The sequence below is a fragment of the Myxocyprinus asiaticus genome, chromosome 30 (genome assembly GCF_019703515.2).
Source record: "Myxocyprinus asiaticus isolate MX2 ecotype Aquarium Trade chromosome 30, UBuf_Myxa_2, whole genome shotgun sequence".
Classification (NCBI taxonomy): domain Eukaryota; kingdom Metazoa; phylum Chordata; class Actinopteri; order Cypriniformes; family Catostomidae; genus Myxocyprinus; species Myxocyprinus asiaticus.
In genome coordinates this window covers 19140945-19163691 of record NC_059373.1, presented here as the reverse complement: position 1 = coordinate 19163691, position 22747 = coordinate 19140945, and the positions used below count along the sequence as shown (strand labels likewise).

Sequence of the window (22747 nt, the reverse complement as noted above, 5' to 3'; positions counted from 1 at the left end):
TTGATGCTAAAGGGGGCAATACACAGTATTAAGAACTAAGGGTATGCAGACTTTTGAACAGGGGTCTTTTAATTTTTTTCTTTGTTGCCATGTTTTGTTTTATGATTGTGCCATTCTGTTATAACCTACAGTTGAATATGAATCCCATAAGAAATAAAAGAAATGTGTTTTGCCTGCTCATGTTTTCTTTAAAAATGGTATATATTATACATATATTACCAATTCTCCAAGGGTATGCAAACTTTTGAGCACAACTGTGTGTATATATATATATATATATATATATATATATATATATATTTTTTTTTTAGCCTTTTTGGCTCATCTGATGAGAACAGAAGAACAGAGGACTAGCAGTGCAAATGCCAGTAATCACAAATTGCCACACTATAGAGTCCCCTTAACAATAGCCACTTACACATATGAAACCTGTTAAATTTAACCAAAAACCATACAGTTTAAATGAACTTTTAAGGTCAATTAACTGCATTTGTAAGGGCTTGTGCTTTATTCATAGTGCTACCATTCACACACCAAAACACTACTGAACTAAAAGCTACTTCTAGTAAAACGGCAAAGCCATTATTTGGAGGTGAATGCACAATGTATGCAATGTTGTTTTTGTTCGCTACTTTATCTTACTAAATCAAGATTATAGATTTTTCACTTCCACCTCACAAACACTTACAAATAAATGGTGTGTAGTAATTGCATCATCTCATTCAGAACTCTATGATTGGCTCAAATTCTTTGACAGGAGAAATTTTATATCAAGTTGTCCTATTTAACCATGTAAATAAACGGTTAAAGTTTTCAAGTTATCAATACACAATATTTCCACCAATGCTGCAGCTTCTTAATTGCCACTGGGTCACACGACCCCTAAATGGAAAATGGAAAAATGTCTAATATTAATCGGTATGCAAGACGGGGAGAAGACAAAACAGGAAGTGCACAAACCTCCTCCAAAGTCTCATCCTGTGGTGTGGCAGCGCTGTCGTCCGAGTCTTTCTGCGAGCCTGCGTCGCCGCCCTTTCTGACATCACGGCTCTTCTTGTGTTTGTGAGCCAGCTTCTTCACATGGCCATCGGCTTTACCACTGCTGAGTCTCCTCACAGGGCTGGTCAGCCATTTCCTTAATGTGTTGCCAGGCCGCTTGGGCCCAGGGGAACTCTGGGAGCCCATCACATGACCCGGCTGCAGGGTAGCAGAGGAGCCTGGCATGATGGCATCATTACTGCACACTGAGAGAGCGTCTGGAAAAAGAAATAGAGAGAAAAATCATGATTTTTTTTCTGATAAAGTTTTCAAGACACCTTTCAAGCACAAACATAACAATAGGTGACTAGTGACAACAACTTTTGTTGACAAAAAGTTTTTTATATTTTGTCAGTGGCAAAACTTCAAAAGGGATGAATTTAGGGACGCAATTTCTCTGGGGTTTTACTATACTAACAGTAATAGTAACTGTTGAGAAGTTGTAACTTTAAATTCATCCACTGCCTCCATTATACATACCAAGACAATTACTGACATCTTGTACAAATGTCTTTGGCCACTGGGAGTTAAAAATATTTCAAATTTTAAAATTCTGTTCAAGTGGCTCAAGTCAAGTCACATGTTCTGTTCCATTCTGTTGTGCTACATCTAAAAATTTTAAATGCAGGAACATATCCTGTGTGAACGCCTCTTAAGAAACGTGTCTGATCATGACATGGCCATACCAGCCTAATTAAACAGGGTTTGTTTTAGACAGACTAGTCATTCAGACAACCCACTGACTAGTCGACTTAAATATGTAGTTTTGAACATTCTTAGACATCAGCATTTGGGATGTGTTTCTGATTTTTGCCCACCTTTGTGGTTAAAGATGCCCTCCATCTCCATGCTGCTGCGGGAGTGGGCGATACAGAGCATGGCACAGGGCACAAGGCCCTCGAGGGCAGGGGAACGGTCTGTGGTTCGCACCAGGCACCAATCAGGCTTATCATGGAGCCTCTCCAGTACTTCCACCGTCTGGCCCCTCCGCACCGTCAGCTCATTACTGTTACCGGCCATGAAGTCATGGATCACCACTGTCAGCTCACAGCCACCAGACAACTACAGCAATAATAATAATTAAAACCCAATTTCAGGATATAAGCAAAGAGAAATAGTTGTGACGTTTGTCATTTGCACAGAATGAGGTTTCCACCTTGTCGCTGTCCAGTGTATTCTGAGAGGTCCGTGACGCCAGTGAGATTGTGTCTGGTTGGCTGCTTCCGTCACCCTGGCTGTCCAGATCCTCTCCGTCTCTGAACACATAAAAACATATAGGAAATGAAAAGCTAATCTTCAACAGCAAGGCCAGGAGCTTTACTGTTTTATATGAACAGCCTCTATAAATGACTGCAAATTAAAACTGAAGGATAAGAATGAGAGAAAGTAGAATAGAAAGGTAAGAGTAGAGATGTTTCACTGACCTTGGGGTGTACCTGCGACCCTTGTGTTTGGTTGTGGAAGGTTTGGGGATATGGATGGGCTCCTTTAATGCCCCCTTTAGGTGTATGGTGCGTTCCTGGATCACTTCACGGATGTGCTTTATCCAGTCCTGTTTGTTCTCAATACTGGAGGCCTGCGAGTATATATGTGGAAAAGGCATGACAGAGAAATAAATGATGTTGAGAATACTAATTTGTTTTCTTTTCTATGATGAACTAAGGGTGAGTCAGTGTGTGGCCGTACTCACCATAGATCCATGTTTGCATCCCTGACTTAGCTTCATTAGAAATATAGAAATATACAAGATTTTACTGCTTTATAAAGTGCCATATATCAAATTGCATGAGACAGTGGCCAGAGGGACATATGGACAACATTAATAATTTCTGTGTCGCTGTTTATGGTTATGTATGGGTTCTTCTGCACTAGTCAAAACTACCATTTACAGTTTATTAAAAGTGACAAGCTTTACACAGTATACTGTAATTAATTAAAAAATTATCAAAACCTAAAATTACACAACTATAATGATTTCCAATTAAAAACTTAATATACATAATATATTCATATACAGTATATAATAAATATTAAATTTGAAAAGTAATGATATTATTTGATGTTATAAAATGTAATAAAAAAAGTAGCTGGCTCATATGATGTAAACCACATATAAACTGACAGTAAACAGTGGACTTTATGACATTCACCTTCAATTTCAAAGCAGCATGCAGTCCATTAACAATTACTGTGAGACAAAAAAGCCAACACCAGAAGACAGTAACAATATTTTTGTTTCCTTGCACTTTACTAACATGCAGTCAGAGCCAGAGAAAAGAGCTGTCCATTTTTTTTTTCGCTATAATTTTTTTTTTTGCTAGAGGTCACTTTAGGAAAAACTTTAAGGTTAAAGGTTAACATCAGGTTAAGTGTGATATATTTTAAATTTGCATTTTAATATTAAAATAAACAATTTAAAATAAATGTAATTGTTTTTTTTTAAAGAATAACAAATATGAGTGAATTCCCAAAAATACCAAAAAAAACCGCTTATTATGCTTAAGCCTGGGCATGCAATCCCACTAAAACTCATAAAAAATTCAAGATCCAAACCCTTGTACAATAGGTTTTGCAAATTCGATGGAGATTTGATTTAAAAATATGCATTTTTACACTGAGTTTAAAGTCCAAAAAACCTACACAGAGAGAAGCAACGTGGAAAGCCAGAGCAATTACAATGCCATGCTTGTACACAGAGCAAGAAAAGACATTGAGAGATGAGAGAAAGAGAAAAAAGAGTAACACTGTTACCTTGAGGACAATCTTGTTGTCTGAGGTTGGGGTCCGTCCGACCCAGAGAGCAAATTTGCATGGATCGCCTTCCACGTGCTCAGTAACACCCAGCTCAGAGGTCTATATTCAGAGAGAACCTAGCATTTATAACGAAGACATTTATTGTATAAAGATGTTGTTGAACTTAATGTGTGAACAGATGGTGCTTACAAAAAGCTTGCTTTTGTAGAGGTACTTGCTCCTGCCATTGGAGTCTTTAACCTCTTTGCTGAAGATGAGAGACATTTCGAAAAGGAAAAGGTGACGCTCACGTCCCTTACGGATCAAGGTCTTGGGATCCCACACCTGGAAGGCCTCCTGCAGGATCAGCTCTCCCTGGGACTCAATGTTCTCATCAAACCCTGACAATATTCAATGTGATTAGAGATCTTTTCATCCTGCAGTGTGCGTTTATGTGTCTGAATGGGTCTGCTCACCTTCCAGCATGCTCAAGTGCATGGCGTCATTGGCTCTCTTGGGAACACTGAGCATGACCTCCAGACCATCTTTGATTTCACCTTTGCCTTCCTCACAACACGTCAGAAGCTCCTGCAAACACAAATGATTCATGTTACCAAAAAAACCTACTCTTCTTATCACCAAGGCCTTCAATGAAACAAGATGGTTTTAAAGCAATAGTTCACCCAAAATGACAATTGTGTCATGATTTAGTTCCAAACTCGCACAACTTTCTTCCATGGAACACAAAAGGAGAAATATTGAAGAATGTACTGGCCACTCTTTTCCATATAATGAAAGTGAATGGGGAACCACATACAATTTTGGTTTGTTCCTCACACAAATCACACATCACATGGCTTCAGAAGACTTGGAATACAGCGAACACATTGTATGGATGATTTTTTATAATATTTTTAAAGTCATTTTGAAGCTCAACAGCCCGGATCCCCATTCACTTTGTCTCGGTTTCCACAAAAAACATCGAAATATTCTTATAACAAGATATATTTACTTGACAACCAAAATGACATAGGACATTAAGTCTTGTTTTCAGAGAAATCTGACAAAATTTTGTAAACTTATATATATATATAGATAGATAGGTATTTATCTATAAATAAATAAATAAAAATTACATATCTGCCAATGGGTTTAGAAAAAGAAACTTTTTTTCCCCTTTGAAATAAGTTTATTTTTCCTACCCCATTGGAAAATAGTTTTCTCATTTTAAGCATAATGTGAATGGAGAGAGAGACTGGGAGATGAGAACGGTAAGGATCATCACCTGTCAATGACTGTCTCTAACAGCTGTTTGTCATTGCAGTGAGAGTTTGAGACAGATTTAAGGGCAAGCCAGACACCAGTGAGGAGGAGGGAGAGCTACCCACACCACCCAGAGACTGTGATGAATTGTTGCTGCTGAAAAGCGTGGTTTTGAGTTGTAAAATAAAAATACCTTTTGAGTTGGATTCGCCATCTCCCACTTCCTCATTTCACCTCTTTGCAAACTTGTTACACTCAATTTAATTTGAAATAGTGTAGGCCATTTTGCTTCTCAAGTAAATGTATCTTAAGAATGTTTAGATATTTTAACTGGAAGACAAAATGACTAATTAAGAGAATGCTTTTTTTTTTTTTTTTTGCAATGTCCATTCTATGACATTTCTACTTTTGTATTCAACGAAAGAAAGCCATATGGTGTGGAACAACAACATAAGTTTGATTTTTGTATGAACTGTCCCTTTAATGCTTGAGATGATTCTGAGATGTATTTACCTTGAGGAGCAGCTGGTACTTGGTTATTCTCTGCACAGGTTTGATGAGGTATGAAGAGATGGAGTTGGCCAGACGATGCCTCTGTTGGATCTCCTGTAACAGCAAGAAAACAAGAACATCATTATTCCAGCTTTAACAGTTGGGGTTCAAATTGGTGTGCCTTGCTTTCAACAGCCTTTAACTGAACATAGCATTGATGCACCCTGACATAGATAATGAAGTCCCATAAAAAATACACTAAACCACAAAATATGAAGAAAAAAAGTGTTCAGGTATTGACTTAAGAAAAAAGAAGTTTGTTAAACAATCATAAAAATATGTCTCACATCAAAGTATCCTCCAGCATGCTCAAGTATCAGCTGCGTGGAGTCTGGTTTGTTCTTGCAGTAGTTCACATACATCTGGAACTTATCGGCCTACAAAAAGATAAGGCACAGAGGCATTGTAATGATACTAATCTGAAAGAAGCAGTCACATTCTTAATGCACAAACACATGCCCAATGACCTCTACTCACCCAAGTCACAAAACAATGACCCACGTCTTCAGGAAGCTGCTCGTACTTCTCCAGTTCTTTGAGGAATATACTAGTGGAAAGAAACAGAAAATCAATCAATCTGAATCACAAGAAATACTGCAAACTAGCACAAATACAGAGGATACTTTAAGGGACTGGAAAACATTTTTTGTGTTATAACTGTGAACTCACTTATGATGGAACTCATAGAGGTCCTGCATGTTACCAAAAATGATATGCTCTTTGTTGACGATCCCTGGTGGGATCTCCTCCACGCCACTGGTCATCTCCCATAAATATGTCTGGGTGAACAAAGAGAGGGAGTACGTAATTCAAAGAGGGGAAAAGATTAAAAAGTATATATTTATTTAAAGCACAGTCTTAAGTAAAAGAAACATCAGCATGAAGTTTATAATAATACATAATTTGCCTTGATCAACAACTATAGATTCAACAGCTTTGAACAATGTTGTTTAATGATCGAGTCAAAAAGCACTGATGTACAAAAAGTGTGCAGAAATACTCACATCCATGCACTCTCTCAAGTCTCGCACGTAAGTCTTTTCTGTCTGAATCAACTCAGCCATGATGAAGCTATACAAAAGCAGATAACAAAACAACAATCAATACATAAAACATTCACGTTTCTCTCTTTCTAAAGGTGTAAGAATTTGTTTGAAATTGCAGCAAAACTCTGTTAACTATGTAACAAATTACATTTATCAAATAAATAACACATACTCCTTCCTGCGGGCAGACTTGCGCTTTTCTTCGTTAAGTTCATGAGCGGCGTCCCTCAGTTTGACCTCTGACCCTGGAGCACTGGCTGGGATGATGTCCAGCTGCAGGTCTTTGCTCTGTGGAAATGATCAAACCATCTTGTTTCAGTTTCAACGTCTCACTGGTACTCAAGAAAACATTAGCCACTTAGAAACCAGATGACTACGTTTTTCTTTCGGGACAATTCTTGATCTCATTGGGGCTTCATGCATTTACTAGATATTTTATGTAATCTGCAGACAGCCTGTTTCAAAATGAGGAAATATAGACTTTTTGATTGTGGGCAAAAACACAAGCTAATAGTCTGAATTGTAGCTCTAATCCAGAGTGCACTCATGAGTTCTGTCAAGTGGTGTGGCAAGACTTTCAGAATGCTTACACATACTGCTATAATGAGAATAGGAAAAACATACTGCTTTGTTCGAGTCAGAAGAGATGCCGAGTGCTTTCTCCAGAGAGGTGCGGTACTTGTCCATGCGGAGGGAGAAGTCTCGATAGCGTTTGTCCACGGCCGTCACCCATTTCTTAATCTCCACAGCGTGGGCGTGTCCCTTATCACAGAAGCCATCCGCTAACTGTATCAAGAGCTTCACGCGCTCTTTGGTTTGCTGAGGACACAGGAAGAGAATGAGATTTAGGGAATTGCAGAGTTAAAGGTGTCCCCTCAAGTGTTTGCCATTGGACCTGTGGAGTTGTACCTTGGCTGTGATGTGGAAGTCCTCATGTTCTTTGAGAAGTTCCTGTGTGTGGTGAATGCTGGAGCCTGTGGAGGTGTGTGTGGACAGATAGAACTCACCAGTGTCGTGGATCCACTCCAGGGCCTGGCAAACAAAGAAACACACTCTATTAGCATGACTGAACAGGAATTAATCTGATATGTTTATTAATACATGCCTATTAAGAATTGAATGGATTAAATGAGCAGGGGCATAGCACTACTACTGTAACTGATCTTCCCAACTTTTTGACATTTTTAAGTTTGTCTCCCCACTTTTGGAAAGATAATCTTTCAAAGATACGAGTTTAATTTTTCCTGGGTGTAAATTGAATATCAATTATTCAATTGGCATATTGAATATTAATTATTTCATCATATAATTAGCCTAATATTCATGAGCAAAGCAAACACACATTTTCCAGATCGTTTCTATGACCCTGTGAATAAGCATTCATTATGAATGAAGAAAAGCACAATAAGCACACACCTACAAACAGAGGACCACCATATTTCAGAGTGAGTGTTGATTAAAGTAAGTGAGAGTTGATAAAAAGGGTAATTGTCTTAATAATAAAGTATCTGTATTGGTTAATTATAGACATGGCAGCGAGTCATGAGTCTGTCAGTATCATATTTTTCTGAAATATCAGACAGATGAAAGATCAAAGGAACAGATGGAGAAGGGGAGAGAGAGAGAGAGAGAGAGAGATCAAACCTGCTTGGCACTGCGTTCAAACACCACATACTGCTGACACTGGTCCAGCCTCCTCTTTCTCATGGTCCAGAAGTGCAGGACACGATTCTCCCTCTGCAGCAACTCATTTAGGATATCTACACACACACACACACACAATCATTCTCAACAATGACACACCACAGATCTGAAGCACATCGTTATAAAGAGGATGAAATAGGGTTACAAAATAAAATCAATTATTTATCAGTACACGACCAGGGCCCAGTAAAATTTGCTTCCACAACATCACCATGCTGAGTTACAGGGACAATTCCCCTGGAACAGCCTGGTATAAGTGTCTTGCTTAAGCATACAATGGTGACCATGTAACTGCATACTAACATAACCACAATTCTTCAAATCATTATATATGTATACATTCACAGTATTTCAAATAAATGGAATTACCCCCCCCCCCCCCCCCCCCAAAAAAACAAAAAACAAAAAAAAAAATAAATAAATAACCAAACACAAAATCAAGACCAAAACAAAAAACTAAATAAAACAAAAAACTAAACCAAACCAAACACAAAACCAGTCAAAACAAAACAAATCAAAACAAAAACAAAAACAAACCAAACCAAAAAACAAAACAAACTGTTGAAATTTGTTTCCACAACATCACCTTGTTAAAGGTGCACTCAGTAACTCTTTGTTTGTGTCATCTTGGACTTACAGTGACACCTAGTGGTGTGGATGCAGCGTCCTTCACAATCAATAGTTTTCATTTACAGATGCCATTGTAGAAAATCACTATTCACAATCAGCCATGATTAATTTAAACCAAGGGTGAAAGTGTCCAATAACAAGACGATTACTGAGATTAAGCAAGTAGTCCATTTTTATAAGGTTACTGATATGACTAGAGTCCTCATCTCATGTGAGTGGTCACGATTTTATACATATGTTTCAAAATTATAATTAATTTCTTTTAAAAGTAAACTTTTTTTTTTTTTTTTTTAAATGGGGAAAATAATTACTGAGTGCACCTTTAATTACGGGGATAATTCCAAACCAAACAACAATAATCAAAACTAAACATAAAACCAAACCAAAATACAGCACAACACAAAGCAAGAAAACAAAACAAAAACAACACGATAAACCATGACAAAACAAATTTATGCCACGTCCACACTTAGGTGTTTTTGGCTGAAAAAACGCATAGATTTTGCAATGTTTAAAGCTCCCATCCACAATAGCACATCATTTTCCTCAACCAAAAAACAGACTTTCAAAAACACTCTCTAGGACCGCATACCTTAAAAAATGAACTTAGGAAACTGAAAACAGATTTAAAACAAACGTGGCTAAAAAAAACCAATGAAACGGTCAAGCCGTTTTTTCTTTCTGTGATGCCGTATTTCCGGTTGAAACAGGAAGTTGAAGGAAATTCTGAAAAGCTTGTCACTCTGCTAAAAGTGAATTTTGTCAACGTTAAGCAGCACACTAGCATATTGATGGCCTCAGACACACATGGACTAAAAGCCACAGAACTCCAATATTGATTTAATGGGGTCTCAAAGGGATAGTTCAACCAAAAATGAAAATTCTCTCATCATTTACTACAATTGTTTACTTCTGGTCGCTCTCCAATGCGCATCCATGAGGGGACCCAGTTCATGCAGCCTCTCGTGTAACGCATGCGTGTTGGCATGTTCAAGCGAGAAATGACAAAACAACTGGAAGTGCAGCTTGGTTTATATTCAACAGAATGCTGTTCACAAGCTTCATTGGTTTTGCTTTCATTTGAACATGCCAACATGCTTACATCACATGAGCAGTGTGAACTGGGTCCTCTCATGAACGCGCGCTGGAGAGCAACCAGAAGTAACCAATTATAGTGAAAAGAACTTAAATATTGATCTGTTTCTCACCCAAAGCAATCATATGGCTTTAGAAGACATTAATTTAACCACTGGAGTCGTATGGATTACTTTTACTACAACTGTCTGTGCTTTTTGATGCTTTAAAATGCTGATCACCATTCACTTGCATTGTATGGACCTACAGAGCAGAGATATTCTTCTAAAAATCTTTGTTTGTGTTCTGCAGAAGAAAGTCATACACATCTTGGATGGCATGAAGGTGAGTAAATGATGAGAGATTTCTCATTTTTGGGTGAACTATTCCTTTAAAAAAAAAAAAAAACACATGAAAAAAAAAAAAAAACATGGTGAGACATTTATCACATTTATTAGTGATGTGTCTCAGTGGAGCAATGCTGTTACCATTCTGCAGTGAGCTGCCATCTCTGTGCAGAGCCTGGCACACTTACAGTTACCTTATCTGAGACACTGAAAGCACACTCAGAACAGAACAGAGCAAAACGGGGCCACATTCACAATGCACACATTTACAACTGGGCTAAAGTGGGCCAAAGTGGGCCAACTGCTAAACTCTGTGAGAGTACAGCGAGCTGCTTTAGCACTAGATGGCGCAACAGAGCTGTTTCAGATGGCACAGCGGAACGTAAGATCAACAAGCATTGCAACTAAACCCCTTATGGGGAAGACAGACTGTGTTTAGTCATATCCCAAGAGAACCAGAGGGAAGACTGGTAAATAAGAATCAAACATGTGGAGCTGTAGCCTTGTGGTTTGAAGAGTGGAACAGGATTTGAAATGCTACAGTGACACTTGAGGGGAACAATTTAATGACTACATATACACGGGTCCCAAAAAGTACTTGGACACTCATGGCACATTTAAAATGTAAAAATGTATTTGAACTAAATAACAAAATACCAAACTGGCATCTGCAAACAAATGATGCCGAAGCTTTTTCTTTTTTGTAGTTATTTCTCCAGTTATTTTTATTTTTTGTGGATTTATGAAGTTCGTTCCCCTCAAGTTCACACAGTTGTGCTAGCAGAGTATCAATACAGTAGGTATGGTTAATCACATTAACGACTGACATGTTCCACTAAGTTTGACAGCCAGAAAGTGGAAACTGTACGAATAGTTGAAAAATGGACGAGTTTTTTGGAAACCACACACTCTGTAGAAACTCTGTGAACTTAAATGCGCAATCCAGAAATAATAATAGCCACATAATGTAGAAGGTTTGGCACTCCTAAGAACATGTAATATTTAATTTCTATTCTGTCATTTTCACATTAATAAAGAAAAACCGGGGTTGCAGACGTGACATCTCTTTGTTACAGACGTGACAGTTGTAAAAGTAGCACTTACTGTATATGATGAGGGGGAAACCATCCAAAACGCTTTGAAACCTGCATACTTTGACCTCTGAGACATCGGTATGGCATCCATTAAGGCTGCACAATTGATTGAATTAAGAATGAAATCGCAATATAACCTTGCGCATTTACTAATCCGCAAAAGGCTGCGTTTTATAAAACAGTCTTTATTCAGCGCTTCAGTCAAAGATACATAATCAAGCAATACCCTCTAGCGGGTGTTCTGAGCTGTACAGCAAGATTAGATGGTCTTTATCTTACAATTTAAATCAGTGGTTCTCAACCCTGTTCCTGGAGGCCCCCCAACACTGCACATTTTGTATATCTCCCTTTTCTGACACACCCAATTCAGGTCTTGGAGTCTCCACTAATGAGCTGATGAGTTGAATCAGGTGTGTTTGATTATGGAGATATCCAAAATGTGTAGTGCTGGGTGGGGGGGCTCCAGGAACAGGGTTGAGAACCAATGATTTAAATAGTCTTGCCTCATTTTGCCAGACTACTAAAGATGCATTTGACAGCTCCAGGTTTCCCTCTCTCCCCCTCCGTGCAAAACCTACCTAGCTTGAGCTACCTTTCTTTAAAATAAAAACGACTTGATTCGATTCTTTGTTAAAATCAGTGCTTAAGTGGTTTCCTTTTCAATTATATAGTTGAGTGTGCAGGTGTCGTAAAGTGAGACTTGTATTGTGGGTCGTGACTCACTTTTGACCTGCTGTTCAGGTGCTTTGACGTGACTCAGCATCCCTGGCATGCTGACACTGTTTCTGTGCATGTATTTTAGGAACACATCAGCATTCCGTCTGGCCAAGGTGCACGCCTGAAACAGAGAGAAATAAACAAATTAAACTCCTGATAATGACACTGTAAAAAAAGATATAGTATGTGTTCTCTGTGTTTGCATATGTTACTTTGAGGAAGGCCTCTTTCTGTTCCAGGTGCTTGCTTATCATGGGGGAGACGTGGTCAGTTTCACAGTTGGGCCCGAGTTTGTCCACTCCTCCACACCAGTCTTCCTCACGCTTATACTCCTGCTCCAGACTCTCCAACACACTACAAACCTAGAGCACAGACAGCAAGAAGGGCCTTTAAATGCCTGTTGCCCTTATAACAGGGTTCCCAGTTCCCACATATTTTGACCAATTAATTTCCAATTGACTATTGCATGACCTTTCAAATTATTTATGGTTACTGGGTAAAGAATAATTTTTGTAATCATTCAAATTCAAACTGAATCACTAATGAATCATTCAGATCAATTTGTGAACTGGTTTGACCAATTCATTGAAAAGAACCAACTCAAAAGAACGATTCGCTAACAAATCGGACATCACATGGTTTGCAAGCAGTCTTACTCTATACAACAGCAATATCTAGCTAATGAAATATTTTAGGAGCAGAGTATATCTAGAAAATGAATTCATCATCGGAATTTTTATGAAATGAAAATGACTTTTCTAGCCTGGTAAACACAATTTTAAAATGACAATTTCACATTATCATGGGAACCGAACCAGCGTCATAAATGTCACTTTTCCATTAAGGAGCAATATTTGCACTCTGGAGTTGTTTTTCAGGGGCATTTGTTTACCTAGAGTCATATTTATAGGACACATTTTTTCTAACAATATAAACATATACAGTGCATCATCCTTAAATTTAAAATACATTTAATTTAAATTTTAAATGTAATCAGCTCATTACAATAAATTCCCAATCTGAATAATTAGATAGGCTGTTAACTTTAAATTTAAATCCACATCAACTCATATTTATGTTATAGTGTATACTGTCATATGTATACTTAATATTCTCAATAGAATATTAAGAAATACATCAGGTTTTCTAAACAATAAAAAGAGTAATTCACTACAGGTGCATTTTTTGCCCACACACTAACATTTTTGGGGGCATCCGGTCACTTACAGTGGCATATTTTGAATTTCAATGATTTTCCATGATTTTTCCAGTCATTCAGATTACTGGATAAGGATTTTTAAAAATCATTTACAGAGATTGCACTCATAAAGAGCAATTTCCAGCCAAATAAATATTTCATAGCAAAGCATAAGTACAAAAATGTATATTGTTTTATAGACATATGGAAATTTCCATGTTTTTTTTTAATTTTTCCATTAAGATTTGACTTCCAATGATTTTTCAAGGCCTGGAAATCCCTTTTTTAAAATTCCCTGATATTTCCAGGTTTTCCATGACTGTGGAAACCCTGTATTTTTAGACAACCTGAGCGATCAGTTTTTTTTACTGAGCAGCATAACCCTGCTGTTTTTAAGGCACCACACCCCATCAGTGAGCCAAACCCTTTAACCGACCTGTTCAGAGGTCTTGTAGAAGGCCACAGATGCGTTGACCAGTTTGAGCCGGTCTTCCATTTTCAGCATGAGCTGCTGCCAGTGGGAAGCCACATTCTCGGCACAGTCTCGGATCATGTCCATGTCATAGTGATTAGCCTGCAGCAGGGCCTCTGCTTTCTGCTGGACCTGTAGAGCGCTCTGATGGGTTTTCTGTAGAAAGGAGAAAACATGTCAGATAAGACACAAAAAGACAAAAACTAAAACTACAGGTCTACAAAGATAAAAAAGACAGACAGACAGGCAGGAGTCAGATGACTTAAGACAACAGAGGATGAGTTTATTATTTGTCCACAAAGTGCAGTTTATAGCCTAATGTATATCTTGACAAACAGAGCAGTCTTTAGTATTCAGTACAGAAAACAGAAAGAATGGAAGCCTGATGGCAGCAGGAAATAAGGAGACTGTTCTGATAGGTAGCCTTTGTCCCTACAGGTTTCAAATAGTGGTCCAGATGGGGAAGATCTGATGTTATCCTGGTTCTTCATTAAAAGAGAAGTGAAGAGCTAAAAGACTAGGTCTCATTCACTAACCATTAGAAAAACCTGTTGTGAAGTTTTTCAGTCAGAAATCATGACTCCTTAAAGTTGACACTGAAGTTTTTCTACATTTAGGATAAAAACTCAAAAAAAAAAAAACTCAAAAAAAAAAAAAAAATCACAATATCCCGGTGGCCTCAGAAACCTGGAAAGTGTAAAGCTGTTTTTTATTCATATTATTATTAGAATATGAATAAAGTGACCCAAAAACAAATCTTTCAGATTAACAAATAACTTATTTCAGATTAAGAAAAATTATGTAATAGCTCAATCTGGCATACATTCACCATATAAATGCAGCCTGAAAAAGCTATATGTGGTTTGTTGCTGCAAATCTCCTTTTTGTATGCAATTATTAGTGAATGAGACCCTTTATCTGTGCAGGAGAACAAAATGAGACAGAGAGGAGAGTTCAGGCTATAGCATGCATCTATACTTTTCATTAGACAGGCAGAAAAATGGGCCAGCAAAACAAGGCAGCAATCAATATGCTCAGCCATTAGGAGGTTTTGTTGCTGTGTGTGTGCGTACATACTGTATGTGGGGATATGCTAGCACTAATGCATGTTTAAAATAATTATGGTCTGAGCTTTTCTGAGTGAGTGCCGGACCTAGAGTAGGAAATGGGCTGATTGAAGAAAGAACCAACAGAATGAGAGGTGAAAATGTGGATGAGGAACAGAAGTCAAGAGCACTGACCTCGATAGCATGCTGAAACTGTTCATGCTCTCTCTGCAGCTGCTCAGCTTCCTGAAGGGAACTGGCTGTAATCAGACCTGCGTTCAGCATTGACTCGCCGTTACGAATCCAACCCAGCACCTGCAATGTCATCACACAAAAGTAAGAGATTAACAACCACAAATGAGCACACCACAGCAGTTCAACATTACAATGCATAATAAAGTCTGAAATCCACCCACTCTATTTACATAAACTCCATAAAAATGTTAGATTGTATTTTAATGACCAACAATCATGCCACGGTCGAAATCACTGAGATCACATTTGAACATTAACTGAAGCTCCTGGCCCATATCTGCATGATTTTATGCACTGCACTGCTGTCACATGATTGCTGATAAGATAATCGCATGGATGATTGTTGGTGCCAGACGGGCTGGTTTGAGTATTTCTGTAACTGCTGATGTCCTGCGATTTTAATGCACAACAGTCTCTAGAATTTTTTTCCAAATGGTGCCAAAAACAAAAAACATCCCATGAGTGGCAGTTTTGTGGATGGAAACGACTTGTTGATGAGAGAGGTCAGCAGAGAATGGCTAGACTGGTTCAAACCGACAAAGTCTACGGTAACTCAGATAACCGCTCAGTACAATTGTGGTGAGAAGAAAATCATCTCAGAATGCTATTCAGAGATGCGGGTTGGCGCAGATTTGGCGGCACGAGGGGTACCTACACAATACCAGTCAAAATTTTTGAAACGCACTCATTCTTTATTATATATATATATATATATATATATATATATATATATATATATATATATATATATATATATTTTTTTTTACATTTTTGAATAATAGTAAAGTCATCAAAATTATAGAATAACATAAATGGAACTATGGGAATTATGTTGTGACTAAACAAAATCCAAAATAAATCAAATCTGTGTTATATTTTAGCATCTTCAAAGTAGTCACCCTTTGCCTAGATTTTGCAGACATGTACTCTTGACATTTTCTCAACCAACTTCTTGAGGTATCACCCTGGGATGCTTTTTAAACAGTATTGAAGGAGTTCCCATCTATGTTGGGCACTTATTGGCTGCTTTTCTTTATTATTTGGTCCAAATAATCAATTTCAAAAAACATTTTTAGTTTTGTAATGAAATAAATTAATATGGTGGTACTATTATATTTTTGTCTACAAAACTAATTTCAAACATTTAAGCATACGCCTTCAGATCAAAAGATTTTTTAGATCATGAGAAACATTTCAGTCAAGCGTTTCAAAACTTTTGACCAGTAGTGTGTGTGTGTATATACATATATATATATATATATACACACACATACATACATACTGTATATGCATGCAAATGTTAATTCAGCGTGATTAATTCTGTGGTGATCAAAGGCAGCTTTCAAAGGCAGACTGCAGGGAGATGCATTTTTCAGAGTTTAAAAACTTGAAACAGTGCTCTAAGCACCCAGCATTTATGACTAGAGATGCTGAAGACCAGTGAAACATGACATAACCATAGTGAAACAGTCACAAAATGGAAGCATTTGTACTCAATAGCAAAATGGATTGCTGTGGACTGTAGGCCAGCGATATAAAATAATGAACAATATTTCGACTACTTAAGCCACTTTTTGTATTAGATTGATAAGCTACACTTCCAGTCAAAAGTTTTGAAACGCTTGACTGAAATGTTTCTCATGATCTAAAAAATCTTTTGATCTGAAGGCATATGCTTAAATGTTTGAAATTAGTTTTGTAGACAAAAAATTAATTGTGCCACCATATTAATTTATTTCATTATAAAACTAATATTTAATAAAATAAAAAAAAGTTTTTGAAATTGACGACTTAGACCAAATAATAAAGAAAAGCAGCCAATAAGTGCCCAACATAGATGGGAACTCCTTCAATACTGTTTAAAAAGTATCCCAGGGTGATACCTCAAGAAGTTGGTTGAGAAAAGGTTGAGTGTACTTTTCTGCAAATTCTAGGCAAAGGGTGACTACTGTGAAGATGCTAAAATATAACACAATTTTGATTTATTTTGGATTTTGTTTAGTCACAACATAATTCCCATAGTTCCATTTATGTTATTCCATAGTTTTGATGACTTTACTATTATTCTAAAATGTGAAGAAAAATTATAATAAAGAAATAGTGTTTCAAAACTTTTGACTGGTAGTGTATATCCACTGCAAAACTGTATTATAACTTGTATCTGCAGACAAACATGCTAATGCACAAGTGAACTTAACTGCTATGTGTTAGTCAGAATAGGTAACTAAAACAAAAAAAACATAAAAATTAACACTGCCTGTTTGATTATTAAAAAAATATTTTTTGTATGTTTTGTTTTTTGTATAATGTGCTTTTTTTCTTTGTGGAATAACTACATACAATTACATTTTGCTAACTGAAAGAAAGAGACAGAGACCTGCTTGACTTCGGCCTGTAGGTGGCGGAGTTGCACGCACTGCTCCAGATGTCTGCGGTGCTGCTCTGCGGCCACGTCCAGCTCCTGCTGCTTCTCATGCAGGAACTCCAGCAGATCCTGAACACGGGTGGCCATGTCCACATCCCGGTCACAAAGCAATTCCACACCTGGAAAACAAAAGAAGACGTTTTAAACTTTACAGAGACACATTTTAGCTCTCACCTCTTACTTTACTTGGAATTTTAAGAAAACATGCATGAATATAGGAATAAGGAATATAGTGCACGGGTTAATTGACTACTTTTATGTCCTTTTTAGAGCTTGAGAGTCCCTGGACACTGTGTGCTATCAGTGAATGCAAAGAGTAGCATTAATATTCTCAAACATCTCTTTTGGTGATCCAGAGAAAAAAGAAAGAGGTTTATAATGACATGAAGCTGAGCAAATGACAACATAATTTTTCTTTTGGGTGAACAATTGCTCTGACCCATTAACAGTAATTATACAACTACAGTTTCCATAATCACGGGTAAAATGGTAACAGATCAGGCCTTACTCCTAATACGGACCGAACAGCAAAAACAAGCATATCTGTGTCACATATGTGTGCTGATATGCTGTAGAAAGCTGTCTTGTAAATTATGTAGGATTTTGTAGGACATGCATTTCTTCAATCTACAACAGAGACCGAGCCAAACCCCCATTGTTTGTGCAGAGACTGAATTCAGTGCACACATGCACACCTGTCCACTGGCACTAAATTCAGTCTGTAATATAACCTTACATTACCTCACGCATATACATAATGCCCCATAGCTCTGCTGCCACTGACCGCTGAATGACCCTGTGCCCTGTTTGTCTCTCATTAATATTAGCATCAAAAAACTGGTATGAGGCGTTTCAATTTATGCCAATCTGACAAAATGAGGACCATGTTTTAATGGGAGCATGTGTATCTGTCTAGGTCCCAGTTCTCAAACTGTAGTATTTTGGCAGATAAATTTGTGGATATTAGGCACATTTAGAGATTATTGGCATCAGCCAATAACCATGCAATGTCTGTTCTTTTGTGTCAATTCAAAACTCTACCGACAGTCTTGTTAATGAATAATGCACTTTTTCTGTTTGAGTCCATTTTCTGAATAAATATTGTGTAAAATGCTGTGTGAATCTCATTGATATTTTTATTTTTTACATTATGCTGGGAAATACACTACATGTGTGACGGAAACGTTTGCGATCCTGCAGTAACTCAAACCCACACTGGCATGTTTCACTCACCAGATGCCTGCACATCATTGACATACTGCAGCAGCTCCTGGCCCTGGTGGATGACATGGAAGGCGAGGTTGTTCATGGTAAGAGCTTTGTCAGCGTGATGCTGCAGTCTCTGTTCAGCCAGCGTCAGGTCTTCTGTGTCGAAGTCATTCATCTGCTGGGAAAGCTCCTCATTCCATGAGTCAAGATCTGTTATGATCTGAGATAAAAAGAAAGAGGCATTCAGACAAACTCAAGAGTTTGTGAATAGCATACTACCATACTACTCTTATTGCTGCAGTATATAGTATGTATACAGTGCACACTATGCAAATTTTCTCTACATATAATCCACAAAAGGATCAAACCACCAAATTTAAATACATTAGTACACAAAACTGGATTCAAAATCCAAACAACTTTTCATTTCAAAGATAACTGGATGCCACTCGTCACTGCATTGGTAATGCTACAACAATGTAGCAAACTACTGGTCGAAATGTTTAGTGCAGGCACTTTATGGTATTTAGTAGTAAGCTAGTATTCCATTCGGAACATAGCTAGAGCAATCACATTTGGGTGCAGCTGAGCTCATCCTTGGCTAGTGAGAACTGCTGCTTATTAATTGTTGGTTGATCATATCACACAGCTAGGAGACTCAAACTAGGGCAACATTTCCATCAGCACACAGTTGAAGACATACTGCCCCCACACACACCTCCTGAAGAAGTTACATATCTAATAAACTCACATCAATGGCGTCCCTCTCAAAGATCCTGAGCTGCAGGAAGAGCTCCAGTTTGATCTTCCTCTCCTGAAAGAGTTCCTCCATCTGAGCCTGAGCCTCATCCAGCTGCTGCAGGACACTCTCGATGTGGTTGATGGAGCTGTTGTGAGGGGTCTTATTGCTGGAGATAGCCGAGTCTCTGTAAAAACACAAGGCAACAAGAAAAGATGTTACTACTACGGCAGGGTTTCCAACAGGAGTGTCATGACGAAACAGTAGGGGGTTCATGAGATGATGATGAAATACCAATACCAAAAATACCAATAATGATAATATTAATAAATCAAAACTGAACACTTACATGATTAATCAAAAAGAAGTTATTTTAATTATTTTAAAATATCTATCAAATACCATGCGGAGATGTTATATTTATTAAAAGGTTAGCAGACTTAAAGGTTCACCTTAATCGGCTGACAAAAATGTTGGTAACCTTTATACTATGATAATCTAGTGTTCTGCAAGCCACACAGCTATTATCAATTTCTTTCAATAATGTGTTTTGAGAAAGTCAAAGCTGTACTACAACAATCTGAGGAATTTTGGCCATTTTCAAGCCTGAATCCAACAAAAATGTTAAGAACTTTAGCCCCATTTTCTCCATTTGTTCCTTGTTTACACAAATACAATGCTTTTATTTGGACATCTGATATCTGCTTCAAGGAATGAGAGTACGGGCAAAATAGGGCAACAGATGGGTGTTTAGTGCCTCAATTAAAAGCAGACAATGGCAGTGGTTGCAGAAAGTGTTCCAAACAGGATTTGAACAAGCAAACTCCTGGTTCATTTCGGAGCTCAATGTGATGCAGGTAAATGATCAGCAGAATACTCAACTTAAAACAAGCAAAAATGGCAAACATAGGCCCTAGAGAATATGACTTCAGGCTTGAAATTTAAATGTAATAAAACAAAGGCTGATCTAATAAAATTAAAAAATCATTAAATTATTGAAATTACTGTTTGAGGTCCTAAAGCAATATCTGTGAATGTGAAATGATTACAAGCTCATTGGAGAGATGCAACATTATCCTTTTTTTTTTCATTAAAAAGGTTAATTAACAGGGACAGCTGTAGTAATAATTGTTCAGGAGGACAAGGAAAAAAGAAAAAGCAAGAGTTCCAAATGAGGTTGTAAGGGAGGAAGAGAGTTGAAAAAGTCCTTTCATGCCCTCTCAATGGATATACGCGGGTTAACTTTGATTAAACTTTATTAAAAACAAATGGCGTAATAAAGTAAAATCACTGTTATCGGGGTAATAAAGGCCCTCGTAATTGATGCTTCAGTGCTGAAACTCAGAGAGTCTGTTCCCATGGTAATGGGCTTTTATCAACCTGCAGAGCTTGTGTGACTGAGTGGACTTCATACGGAATAACAGAATAATTAACGCTTTCATTACTGATCCAAAACCTCTACACCAGCACCAAGGTTTTGCAAAGGCCCATGAGGCACAAATCCTAAAAAAATACACACTGAGAAAGTTGGAGATCTTGTGTAAATCAATACGGAGCATGTGAAAAACACAGAGGCCAACTGTGGTCAGATTAAAATGTTTACATGCTGGACAATTATCTAGGTGTGTTAGTTCGACTCTGCAAAAATCAGACTGCTTCAATTTCAGTTGGATGAAAGCATTTACATGAGTTGAAAAAATGTGTTATGATTGAAATCAAACTTTTAAAGTTCATGTAAGCATACTGAGTGTGTAATGTTTCTATGGTGTGGGCATTCTGTGTTGGTGTGAGCTGGGGACCTTTCTGTTTGCAATTCTGTACTCTTGGGGTACAAGCATCACCTCTGCGTAATTATTATAATTGAGTGGTTATGAAAGCAGGATTATATAAGACACTAAAGGGAGACCGAAAGAGAGAGAGACAATGCACATGGGGGTAGAGCCATCCTCAAAATCACATGTTTAGAGACAGGGAGTTGGAGGAAGAGGATAACCAAGCCACATTTCTTTACCTCCTTTGCTTTAAGAGCCTTAAGCTAGGGAAATGCAGTGTGAGCATTAAAATGACATTGTTGAGAATAATTAGCGTGATTCACAGATTGCCAGTGTTGCACTAGCTATTAAACAGATTTTTAATTATTTTCCTACAAAACTTTCCATTATGATTTGAAGATGTTCAAGGGATAGTTCATCCAAAAAATTACAATTCTTTTAGCATTCACTCACCCTCATGATTTTTTCAAACCCATATGACTTTCTTCTGTGGAACACAAAAGGAGATTGCAGGCAGTATGCTAGTCACCATTCACATCTGTTGCATCTTTTTTCAAACGTTGAAAGTGAATGGTGACTGTTTCAGGCTGACTGCCTATAATCTCCTGTCATTCTGTACAACAACACACGTCAAACTCAGAAAATGTAAATTTATTTAGTTAGTTATCGGTTTATAATTTCATTGCCATGAAGATATGCAACACCCTCCTGAAGATTCTAGTTAAGCTAAAGCAATAGCATTTGTGGCATATATGCTATTACCACAAAAATTCCAACATGTCCCTACTTTTCTTTGAAAGAGCAAAAATCTGGTTAAAAGTGAGGCACTTACAGTGGAAGTCAATGGGGCCAAGCCATAAATATTAATATACCCACTGTTTCAAAAGTATAGCCACAAGACATAAACAAAATGCATGTTAACATGATTTTAGTGTGCTAAAATCGCTTACTAACCTTTTTTGTGTAGTTACATCCAATTTTATCCAATGACGATGACGATGTAACACTGTAAATATAACTATTTAAACAACTTTTCAGCTCAAATTACACACAAGTTTTAAAAGAAAAATTAATGTAAGCGCTTTTATAAAATTAGAAGCTTCACATTTCTGTCTTTAAACCCTCCAAAAACTGGCCTTATTCACTTCCATTGTAAGTGCATCACTGTAACCTTGACTTTTAAGGCACAAGTTATTTTTTGTGGTAATTCACATTATGCCACAAATGCTGATCATTGAGCTCAATTTGTATTGAACCCAGAATATTCCTTTAATGCCCCTTCATAGCCATGTCACAGAAGATAAGAGGATACCACAGCAAAATGCTACAGAAGTTCCATTTACCACTGATTATGTTACATTCTTGCTATGCATAAAGGTAACACCGTACAAAGAAAAAGAAAAAAAAGAAAAATTAATTAAATAAATAAATAC

General features: G+C 37.4%; 1 protein-coding gene across 7 annotated transcripts in view; it reads right to left on the bottom strand.

Annotated features, from left to right (window-relative positions):
• Positions 1-22747, bottom strand: part of trioa (trio Rho guanine nucleotide exchange factor a) — a 183684-nt gene that overhangs the window by 32941 nt on the left and 127996 nt on the right. For 5 of the 7 annotated variants that reach the window (XM_051664228.1, XM_051664229.1, XM_051664230.1 and 2 more), the window contains 24 exons: positions 19555-19729; positions 18828-19023; positions 17547-17713; positions 15110-15229; positions 13833-14024; positions 12411-12560; positions 12205-12319; positions 8277-8392; positions 7542-7664; positions 7257-7451; positions 6805-6920; positions 6591-6657; positions 6256-6365; positions 6064-6133; positions 5874-5963; positions 5548-5640; positions 4248-4359; positions 3982-4172; positions 3790-3891; positions 2729-2758; positions 2463-2614; positions 2195-2294; positions 1857-2100; positions 961-1256 (listed from right to left, as the gene is read on the bottom strand). In XM_051664228.1, the coding sequence (XP_051520188.1) occupies positions 961-1256; positions 1857-2100; positions 2195-2294; positions 2463-2614; positions 2729-2758; positions 3790-3891; positions 3982-4172; positions 4248-4359; positions 5548-5640; positions 5874-5963; positions 6064-6133; positions 6256-6365; positions 6591-6657; positions 6805-6920; positions 7257-7451; positions 7542-7664; positions 8277-8392; positions 12205-12319; positions 12411-12560; positions 13833-14024; positions 15110-15229; positions 17547-17713; positions 18828-19023; positions 19555-19729 (3322 nt within the window). The remainder of the gene's footprint in view (positions 1-960; positions 1257-1856; positions 2101-2194; positions 2295-2462; positions 2615-2728; positions 2759-3789; positions 3892-3981; positions 4173-4247; positions 4360-5547; positions 5641-5873; positions 5964-6063; positions 6134-6255; positions 6366-6590; positions 6658-6804; positions 6921-7256; positions 7452-7541; positions 7665-8276; positions 8393-12204; positions 12320-12410; positions 12561-13832; positions 14025-15109; positions 15230-17546; positions 17714-18827; positions 19024-19554; positions 19730-22747) is intronic. The other 2 variants (XM_051664231.1, XM_051664234.1) reach the window with 1 other exon arrangement.